The sequence below is a fragment of the Bos grunniens genome, chromosome 22 (assembly GCF_055505025.1).
Source record: "Bos grunniens cultivar Pamir isolate PY7600 chromosome 22, Bosgru_T2T1.0, whole genome shotgun sequence".
NCBI classification, from domain to species: domain Eukaryota; kingdom Metazoa; phylum Chordata; class Mammalia; order Artiodactyla; family Bovidae; genus Bos; species Bos grunniens.
The window spans coordinates 54,630,295-54,641,192 of NC_141186.1; the positions used below are offsets into that span (position 1 = coordinate 54,630,295).

At 54.6% G+C, this 10,898-nt stretch overlaps 1 protein-coding gene across 15 annotated transcripts in view; it reads left to right on the forward strand.

Annotated features, from left to right (window-relative positions):
* The window catches only part of ZDHHC3 (zDHHC palmitoyltransferase 3), a 60,775-nt gene that overhangs the window by 20,533 nt on the left and 29,344 nt on the right, over positions 1 to 10,898 (forward strand). For all 15 annotated transcript variants that reach the window (XM_086368460.1, XM_086368463.1, XM_086368467.1 and 12 more), the window contains exon 2: positions 859 to 1,188. In XM_086368460.1, the coding sequence (XP_086224586.1) occupies positions 883 to 1,188 (306 nt within the window). In that variant the 5' untranslated portion in view covers positions 859 to 882. The remainder of the gene's footprint in view (positions 1 to 858; positions 1,189 to 10,898) is intronic.

Sequence of the window (10,898 nt, forward strand, 5' to 3'; positions counted from 1 at the left end):
ATGCACTGCAGTAAGTTAGAGCAGCTTAACCCCAGGCCTTCTGTCCTCCTACTCAAACCCAAAGAGCCTCAGCATGCGTCTTGGGTCGGTCCGCAGTGTAGAGGCAGCAGTGTAGCTGATGAAGAGAGTTTTTCCAGAGGGCGTGGTACTCCACCACCGACCCCACCCCTTGTCTTGTAGGTCAAAATGTGAATATGTCTATTAGTCCTGCCTCCCATCTGGTGTAGTGTGTGCGCGCCTGCTGCCCTGGCTGACCTTGGGTGAAGTGTTTGCCTTTTTTTTTTTTAATTTATTTTTGGCCCTGCTGGTTCTCTGTTGCTGCGAGGGCTGGCTCTGGTTGTGGCGCGCTGGGGCTACTCTCTAGCTGCGGTGCCCAGGCGTCTCACGCAGTGGCTTCTCTTGTTACAGAGCACAGGCTCTAAGGTACACGGGTTTCCCTAGTTGCGGCTCCTGGGCTCTGGAGTGTAGGCTCAGCAGCTGCGGTCCACGGGCTTAGTTGCTCCGCAGCATGTGGGGTCTTCCCAGAGGAGGGATCAAAGCCATGTCTGCTGCACCGGCAGGTGGATTCTTTACCACTGGACCACCAGGGAAGCTCGGCATTTGCCCGTTTCAAGCTCCCCGTCCTTCTTTATCTGTCACGTGACGGCTTTGGGCAAGGCGGCCCTGTCTCACAGAGGTTAACTTAGCTCTCAGGAGTAGGGACAAGAACTCAGCGTTGGAAGTGAACAGGTGTAGGCAGCTTTCAATTAGAAGTTCACACCCAGATCCTCACGGCTCCCTTGGGAAAGGTAGCTTCATCAAGTCTCCCAGACGACTAGACCACGCCGCCATTTCTGGATCCTTCCCTCTCTCTTCCAGATGCCAGTATGGACAGAATAGTTTATGATGCTTATCCCCGCCCACCACTTCCGAGACATTGAGCGGAAACCGGAGTACCTCCAGCCGGAGAAGTGCATCCCGCCTCCCCACCCCCGTCCCGCGGGAACCATGTGGTTCATCCGCGACGGCTGTGGCATCGCCTGTGCCATCGTCACCTGGTTCCTGGTCCTCTACGCGGAGTTCGTGGTCCTCTTCGTCATGCTGATTCCGTCCCGGGACTACGTGTACAGCGTCATCAACGGGCTTGTGTTCAACCTGCTGGCCTTCCTGGCCCTGGCTTCCCACTGCCGGGCCATGCTGACGGACCCCGTGAGTATGTCTGGGCTCGTTTTCACCAGCCCGCACTCTCCTCCTCTGGCCCGGGCATGGCCGCAGCCTGCATGTGCCCCCTGACCTTGGGAACGCAGAGAATAGGAGGGCCTGTTCTCTTTCCCACAGGGGTGGGAAACTCGGGCCCCTCCAAGGGGACCCCGTCTGTGCCGCGGCCTGTCTGGGTTGGTTGAACGATACTTTATATACGTGGGTGTCTGCATGAATGGAGCCTGCCGTGGGAGGGGCCTGGCCAGGGCAAGCCCAGCCTCTGGTTAGAAAGGCACGGTGAGGGCCCCAGGAGGCTGGGGCCGGATGATCCAAGCAGAAAGCACGCTGCCACTTGGGTGGGGTTGGGGCCTCCTAGTGAAGACAGGACTGGCGCTAGGTGGAGATGAAATTAAAAATTAAAGCCCTACCCAGGCCCAGAAACCTGCATGGCAGTGGCCTTTACCTTGCTTGGACGAGGCTTATCTTTTCCTGAAAAGCTGGACAGGCCTGTTTCAGGCCATGACAGGCATCTTTCAGTGCATATCGTGGGCAAAGCCACGGTTTTCTGCCCAAGGACCTAGCTAAATATACCAAGCTGTGCAAGTGGCTGTTGAGTGTCGCCTACCCTGGTATTAAATCCTCCGTTCCCGCTCATTACTGTGTATGGGAAAAGCAAGAGAGTGCATTATTTGATAAAGACCTCCTGTGGCTTAATTGTCTCAGTACGTGGGACGAGTGTGTTTAAATTAGGAAAGGGAAAGCACTCTGAATGGCAGTGGCCCCGGCCACGCAGATCTCGTTCCTCTGAGTCCCAGGGAAGGCACGGCCGAAATGCTGAGTCCTGAACTGGCTCACTTCTCGAGGAGCTCCACTTCCTGCTGGCTCGGGGTGGGGGGTGGGGGGTGGGGTTTCGGGGGTGGATCATTAATCCGTCCCTAGGGAAAGCTGTTTGCCCGGCTCGGTCACAAGTCAGTGCCCAGCTCGGTCACAAGTCTGCTCGCACATGCGCCTGTGGAGATGGCACACACTGGCAGGCAGGGGCCTGTTGACCGAGTGTTAGCACTGCTTGTGGGATTGTTGGAACACTTGTCACCTGAAGGAAACGAAGTATAAGGTTATAAGTGCCCCCAAACACAAGGATACGAACGGTTTTCCCAGCAGCATCAACTTGACCGTACTGGAAGCAACTTACGGGCTCATTCACTGGTTTTCCCAGTGCCCTTGCTAAAGGGCACAAGACTAAAAGACGTTATTTGTCTCGGCTTATAATCCTGCTGTCTGCTGGGCCCCGGGCATGCTTTCTTCCCTCACGGTGCCCTGACAGGTGAGGTCCACCCTGTGTGATGAAGGCTGCGGCAGAAGGAAGCATGAGTAGGTGTGAAAGAAATCACCAGCTTAGGAAGGGGGGCTGCCTGGAGGAGGTGGCGCCCAGGCCAGCTCTGATCAGAACAGTGGACAGGGGCAGGGAAGGTGAGGTGGGGGGGCTGGGAAGACACTGTGAGCGTTCCAGGCTCAGGGAGCAGCGTGCACAGAGACACACGAGTGTTGGGGTGTGGTGGTCTGGAGTGAAGAGAACCCAGGAGGATGGATTTGGGTTGGTCACGTGGCCAGAGTGCCAAAGAAGTGGGGTAGGAGTGGGATAATGGGGGCCATCAAGAGGCACTGAGGATTTTTAACACAGGAGTGATGAGATCAGGTTGCCACTGTACAAGGATCCTCGGCAGCGGTGAGCGGGCACTGCGGGCTGGGGTCAAATGAATGCCAGTCCGTGTTGGGTGCCTACCATATTCAGGGTCCTGAGCAGTCAGTTCAGCTGTGAGCGAGGCAGACCGCGATCCCTGCCCTCCTGCCCACCTCCCAGCCTAGGGTGTCAGGCAGTGAAGAACAAGTGAAAGAACAAGGCAATTCCAGGGAGCGAAAAGGGCTTTTAAAGATCCAGGGGCTCTGGTGGGGACTTTTCTGGAGTGAACCAGACCGTTTGCAGGAAGGTGATCTGAGAAGGACCCCTGAGTCCTAAGTGACATGAAGCAGTGCTCGGGCAGCACCCTGCAGACAGAGGACAGGTACAGAGGCCCAGAGACAGGAGCGTGGTTGGCATGTTTGAGAAACAGGACTCACACCAGGCTGACCAGAGCGTGGTGGGTGGGGGTGAGAGGGGCTGGAAGAGGCAGGGAGGGCTGCGGAAGCCAGGCCGGGTAGGGCCTGGGGCCTCGTGAGAACCTTGGTGAGAAGCCATCCAAGAGGCGTGATGTGACCTGGTTTTGAAAAGGGTACCGCCTGGCCTGCGATGGGGGGACTGAGGTGCAGCCGGGAGAAGCAGGAAGGTGAGAGCTGTGCAGTGGGCCAGGCTGGACGTGGTGGTGGCTCAGACCAAGGTGGAAGCGGTGAGGTGGGGGGAGGAGAAGCTGCTGGGCTCCGAATATGTTTGAAGCCGTCAGTGCTCAGGTTTGCCCGCACATTAGAATCCCCTTGGGCAGCTTCTGAAAAGTACTGGTGCCGTGGGCCCGCCCCCAGAGATTCTACTCTGATTAGTCTGGGGTGGGGCCCTGGGGTTGGTGCTTTAGAGCTCCCAGGTGTCCCTCCTATTCAGCCAGATCTGAGAACCACCAGAGTGGCAGGAGGCGTGAGGGATCAGGGAGGGTGCCTTCCAGAGTCTTGGCTGGAGCAGCTGGGAGATCTGCTGGTGCCGCTTGTTGGATGGGAGAGCCTGGGGAGATCAGATTTTGGAGGAGAAATCAAGGTTTCTGTTCCGGCCAAACTGCAGGTCTTTTATGTGGAAGCAGGGGCGCCAGATGGGCAGTAGGTAGCCAGGTCTGGGGCTGGTGGAGATTGGGGGTCAGAGCCTAGAGTGTGGAGGGAGGTTACTGGTTTTTATGAATAGAAGGTGTTGGATGTCAGGCGGGAGGGAGAGGAGGCTTCCGCCCTGGCACTCCTGCTGCCCTCACGTGTGTATGTTCTTTAACCCCTCCATGGTGCCCCCGCCAGATCTTCCTCAGCCTGGCCCCTGGCAGTCAGATGCAGGAGAGAATGAGCCTCACTGGCCTGTTGCTCGGCTTCCAACCCCAAACTCGTGAGAGCTGGAGTTGTCATATCCCAGACGCCACCCAGCTTCTCAGAGGTGTGTCTTGCCATTGGCTCCAAAGAAAACTGGGCAAACAAGCAGTAAAGCCTCTGTCAAATAAATGCCCACAGCAGTAGGGGAGCCGCTCAGAGCACGTCCTGCCGACCTGCCCTGTCTCAGGCTCCTCATGCGGCCTCCTGCCTGTCCCCGTCCCAGCAGGTGACATCTCATGCAAAACAGAGACAGGTGGGCTGCAGAGCCCCAGGACACCCCCCGCGCCAGGTTCCAAGGGGCGGAGCTGGAAGCCCAGATCTCACCCTGAAAGCAGACACTAGGGGTGCCTTATTAACACTGCAGGCAGGGTCTGGTTTTAGAAAGACATCACTTCAGGATTCTAAGGAGTTTCCTGTAGGGCTGTAATGTTTTGTAGGTCAATTCATGCTGTGTATAATTTTTCAGAAAAGTTTATGCCCAGAGGTTATAAACAATGTATCATAACGTATACATTGTATATTGGTCAGAAAAACTTGTGTCCTAAGGCACAAACAGTGTATAACAGTATGCACTGTGTATCATTTTGGTTTGTTAGTATTACTAGTAAAAGAACACCCCTTCCCCCCCGACCCCCCACCCCGGCGAGTGCCAAAAAAAAAACCCCTCCTATAGTCTCCCACAGTTACTGGTACCACTTTGAGCTCTGATATTCTTATTCCAAATGTAGCATCAGAACAAGTCACAACCACTACAGCTTTCTGGACCATGTAGGCAGTCACTTACTCCAATGTAGTTGTAAACGGCTCCACGGAGAGCTTGAACAGAAAAGGGAAGAAAGGACGGACCTGGATGCGGAGCTCCTCTTTGAGCAGCGGGGTAAGAGGGCTGGGCCTGTGTGGAGGCAGAGCGGGCATGGAGGCGGAGCTCCCCTTTGAGCAGGGGTGAGAGGGTCCTGCCTGGAGGGGGCGGGGTGTGGGCACACAGGGCAGACTGGTGTTTGAGCGATGTCCTCAGAGGAGCTCTCTGTGTTCCTAAAACACTTCAGACGTAGAGAGGTCCGGAGTGGCACCACTGGCCCGGAGGAGGCCGCCCCTTGAAGACAGCCGGGACTCCAGCTCTTACCTTGGCTCCTTCTCTCTCCCCGCCCCATCCTGATTTCACCACATGTCCTTTTCCTGTTATAAGTACTCATCCTGGGAATGCTGGAATCCTCAGGAATCCTGAAGGATTCCGTTTAAAATGTAGTTCTGGGTGGCTTCCCTGAGGGTCCAGTGGTTAAGAATCTGCCTGCCAATGCCGGGGACATGGGTTCGATCCCTGCTTGGAGAAGACCCCCACATGCCTCGAGGCAGCTAAGCCCGTGCACCACAGCTGCTGAGGCTGCACGCCATAGAGCCTGTGCGCTGCAGTAAGAGAAGCCACTGCAAGGAGAGGGCTTCCAGGGTGATCCTAGTGGTAAAGAACCCGCCTGCCAATGCAGGAGATGCAAGAGATGCGGGTTTGATCCTTGGGTCAGGAAGGTTCCCAAGAGAAGCGCATGCCAACCCTCTCCAGTTTTGTTGCCTGGAGAATCCCCTGGACAGAGGAGCCTGGCGGGCCACAGTCCATGGGGTCGCACAGAGTCAGACACAACTAAAGTGACTTAGCACAGACGCACGCACACACTGCAGTGAGAAGCCCCACACTACAGCAAAGAGGAGCGCCTCCTCGCCACAGTTAGAGAAAGCCCATGCGCAAAGACCCGGGGCAGCCCAAAAATAACAACAGCTTCAGGCCTGGGACAGTGTCTGTGTCCCGCAGATGCTTAAAGCTGAGAGCTGGTTTCTTTCCGTCCTGTCTTCTGGAAGCCCAAAGCCAGGTATACTGCACGATCACAGCTGTGGCAACCTTAGGATCAGTTGCCTTTTTTTTCCCCCTCCACTCTTTGGACCTAATTGTTTATTACCTCAAATCTGAGATTAGAGAACAAGAGGACTAGAAATCTGTTCGGTTTAACCACATCGTGAAGGGAAAGAAAAGTTGTCTGTCTGCTGCCGGTGCCCCTCCCTGCCTTTGGACCCCGCCCTGTGAACACCTGGTTATAAACAGGCCTCACGTGACTATCTGAGACCACCGCAGGCCTGCAACTGGAGTTTCAGCCGCGGAAACTGGAATAACGGGCCTCACTGCAGCGTGCAGTTGCTCGTCCCTTCTGGAGTCTCTCTCAGTGAGCTTAGTGAGTGTCTGCTCAGGCTCGTCCCTCGGCAGAATGATGTCAGGCCCATGGAAACACAGGGCGAGCAGCGCAGGGCCGCCCCGAGTGCCGTGAGGTGTGTGTGGGCGCTGAGTGCTGGACGCAGATAGAGAAGGGCCTCGTGCACTTGGCCCCCAGGCCCTGGCACTTTCCCTGGGTGGGTCAGGGACTTGCTCAGGGTTCGCTTGAGGAGGGTACTACGTTCTCCCTTGTGCCTGGCAGCTTCTCATACCTGCCACTGAGTAATCCATCAACCCCAGCCAGAATATGTGTCTAGCTCCAGAGAGAAGAGGGTGACGAACTTAGGGGTTGCCCAGCCCCTGCCTTTCTGTGGAGGAGACAGGTGGCCTTGCAGCTCAGGCCAGGCTGGTCACCTGTTCTGGTAGGGGCAGAGCTCCTGCCCAGACCAGCCAGTGTGCAGGGGCTGTGATCCCGTGGCCCCTGAGACAGTGTACCAAGTCTTCATACTTGTTGCCTGAAATGGAATGGGTGATGCCTCTTGGTAACCTGTCTCCTCTGCTTTCCAAGTGTGTCCTTTTTATATCATCGTATTATCCTGGATACTAATTAAAGGAGGCCTTATCATCTGGGGTCTGTTTCAGTCTTAATGTTCGTGTAGTGAGACAGTTCTTAGCAGGGGAATGGTGTTATGGCATCAAGGCAATTCAAAGGTCTCTTCAATCAGTTAATAGAAATATCTAATAAATACATAAGTTGTTTTTTGATTGTTGTTGTTCAGTTGCTCAGTCACGTCTGACTCTCTGCAACTCCATGGACTGCAGCATGCCAGGCATCCCTATCCTTCACCATCTCCCAGAGTTTGCTCAAACTCATATCCATTGAGTATGATACCATCCAGCCATCTCATCCTCTGTCACCCCCTTCTCTTCCCACCCTCAGTCTTTCCCAGCATCAGGGTCTTTTCCAATGAGTCAGTTCTTCACATCAGGTGCCCAAAGTATTGGAGCTTCAGCTTCAGCATCAGTCCTTCCAATGAATGTTCAGGGCTGATTTCCATTAGATTCTGGACATGGGTGTGAATCCTGCTTCTGCTACTTATTAGCCACGCGATCTCAGAAACTTGCTTAACTTTTCTGCCTTAGTTACCTCATCTATAATATGAGGAATATCGTAGTCTCTCCCTCATAGGTTTATTGTCAGAATTAATTGACAGTGTACAGCGAAGCCCTTGGAAGTGTACCTGGCATAGAAGCAATCAATAAATGTCTGTTACATCATCGCTATTAACTCGGCTTGGATTTATTGAAGACTTGCTGCCTGCTAGGCCCTGGGCAATTCACTGGGCTGCAGATTAAAGACATTGTCCCTGTCCTCCAGGAATTTACAGTCATGTAGAAGAGATCAGTGCATAGTTAAATGATAGGTGTTACGAGACAGTAGAAACTGTGGTAGCATGAAGCCCAGGTGGTGGCCCTGCTCGGGCGTGGCCTGGGGCCGTTAGAAGGCAGAGGGTGTGGTCCAGGTTTGGCGCACGCGCAGGGCCTCCCTTGTGGCTCAGGTGGTAAAGAATCTGTCTGCCAGATCAGGAGACGCAGGTTCGATCCTGAATCCGGAAGATCCCCTGGAGAAGGAAATGGCAACCCACTCGTGTTCTTGCTTGGAGGATTCCATGGACAGAGCAGCCTAGTGGGCTGGAGTCCATGGGTCGCAAAAAGTCGGACACGACTGAGCATCTGACACACGAGCAGGAGGCAGGGACGAGCCTGAGAGACCGGAGGGAGGTGCTGGTGTGGGTCCCAGAGGGCGCAAGAGGGAGACTTGCAGAGCACAGAGCCCTGGGCTTGTCCAGGGGGTGGGGCTCTCAGGAGGGAGATGACACTGAAGGGGTGGTTCAGGGCTGGGTCTCAGTGACCTTACCTGGGCGCTGCCTAGGAGCCTGGACTCTGTACCACGTGAGGGCTCTGGGGATCCAGGGAAGGCTTTATTTAGGCAAAGGGAATAACATGATCAGATTCACATTTTAGAAAGTTGACTCTGGAAAACAGTTAGGGGGAGGCATAGAGGTGAGGCTGCCAGATGCGAGGGAGAGCCTGAAGGCAGGCAGACCTGGGGACTCTAGTATCTGGGATGCACGGTGATGGGGCTCAGCTAAGGCCATGAGCATGGCGTGGAGGGGGGGATATTGGAGGCGGGGCATAATACGGGATCACGGTGACTCAGTGGAGTAGGTGGGAGTGTGGGGCGGAGGGTTAGAAGAATTGAGGATGACAAGTGGGCTTCTGCCCCCAGTGACCAGGCAGATGGGTGTCCCGTGGGCCGGGGTGGGGGGCTGAGGGGAGAATAGGAAGGAGAGTTTGGGGAGCAAGGGGTGGGGTCAGTTCTAGCAGGTTGAATTGGGAGGAGGGGAAGGGGTTGGATTATTTTGTCTGAATGCTTTTGAACAACCAGGTAAAAGATGTTCAGCTGCAAAAGAAGCCCGAGTTGGAGCTGGTGGCGGGGGAAGGTTGTCTGGGGAGTGCAGGGTGAACGGGGTTGAGGGCAGCTGGTGGAGCCCCGAGGAACACCCAGGTCCAGGATGGGCGGAGACCCCGAGGGCGTGGAGCAGCCGCAGGAGAGTGACAGGCGAGGGATCAGTAAGAGAGGGCGGAGGACCGACCTTGGGACTTGGCCACAGGGAGTTGCTCATTGACCTGGTGAGAGTGGTTCCCTGTTACTGAGGCAATAGGGGCCAGAGAGCATGAAACGGAGTCAGGGGTGAGCAGAGCACACGCAACCCCGGAGAAGCTTAGCTGTGATGGGGAGAGCCTGGAGGCTCCTCTAAGAGCTCAAAGAAGGGAAAGCCCCGAGGTAGACGGATGAGCCCCTGGGTGTCCAGGGATGGGGGTAGGGAGAGGAGGAGTCTGGAGGGGGTTACTTCAGCAGCCTCAGTGTCCTCTGACATGGACAGGGAAGTGAGTAGGGGTCGAGGAAGGTACTGGAAGTTTGGGCTAGCCACTGAAGGGAATGGATTGTGGAGGCATATCATGCCTCCTGCCCCCAGATTCAAATGGATTCCACTGCAGGATGAAATGGGTTTTAGAAGTGTATGAGCATTTTTTATGGGTGTATCGATTTTTTAAAAAGTGTTTTAGCTTACCATGTGGGCTTCCCAGGTGGCATGAGTAGTAAAGAACCCACCTGCCAATGCAGGAGGTGTAAGAGACGTGGGTTCGATCCCTGGGTTGGGGAGATCCCCTGGAGGAGGCCAGAGCAACCCACTCCAGTATTCTTGCCTATGACATCCCATGAAACAGAGGAGCCTGGTGGGCTGTCGTCCACAGGGTGGCAAAGAGTCAGACACGACCGAAGCGACTTAGCACACACAGCTTACTGTGTACCAGGAGAAAAGACTGGAAGCCTGTACTCGAAAATGTTAGTAGTACTAATCTTTGGATGATAGAATCAGAAAATAAAACGGCTTTCCCCATTTTAATTTTCTCTTCTCTCTGCATTTTAAAAGTCGTGAACAAGTATTACTTTGGAAATGAGGAAAAGATGAGTAAGTTTTGCTCTGCCGGGGTGTGGTGACGTGGAGCCTGGAGCCATCCCTGTGAGATATAAGTGGCGGGTGGATGTGGAGGGTGTTTCTCTTAGTGCAAGTGCGACAACCGTGCGACAACCGGCAGAAGTGTCTCGGCGGGCCTTCCAACTCAGTGTTGTCTTACCAAGAATCAAATGGAACAAACTTCCTTACCATGAACCAGTACCTTCTGGAATCTGCGGAGATGAGCCCAGAAGAGCCTGTTTGTTTGTTTGTTTTTAAAGAAGGACAGAGAGAGGGAGGAAGGACGGAACCCTCAGCTCAGGGACTGGTCGGGCTGTCTCTAGCTCTGCGAGGGGGGCTTCCTGGGTGGGTGGGGTCTAGCCTGGATGGGAGTGTGCCTCCAAGGAGATGTGTGCAAGAGGGAGTTCCACGGAAGGGAAACTTTTGGAAAAAAGGCTGTGCTCTTGAATCGATGTTTCTCTGGCTGGGATCTGGAATAGCAGGCGGTAATGAGACCAAAAGAGAGCTCCAGTTGCCCTTGGTGATGTAAAGCTCTTGTAGCCTTTATGGGGGGAGAGGGGTCTCCTGAGGTTTACAGCAGATTCTGGTGGCAGGGACCTTAAACACGGGACCTAGGGGAAAAACCAAAAGCAACTTCCATTTAGGAAAACCGCCCCATTGCCTCATCTCCTTGGGGAGACGATGTTCTTAGTGCTTTTCTCTCGTACACATGACAACAGTGACTGCCAGATGCGGTTTTTGGCTTCAGGATCCATGAAAGGTCATGTGGTTGCCCAAACTCAGTTGCTTTTTTACATTAAAGAGAATTTAAAATACAGTCCTCTGGACTTTCCTGCAACCCTTCTTCCTGGGTCAGCGCCCTTCCCAGGCCCCTTTCAAAGTCCATCAGGGTGGTCTGGGCCCTGGTTTGCCTCTGAAGACTTCCA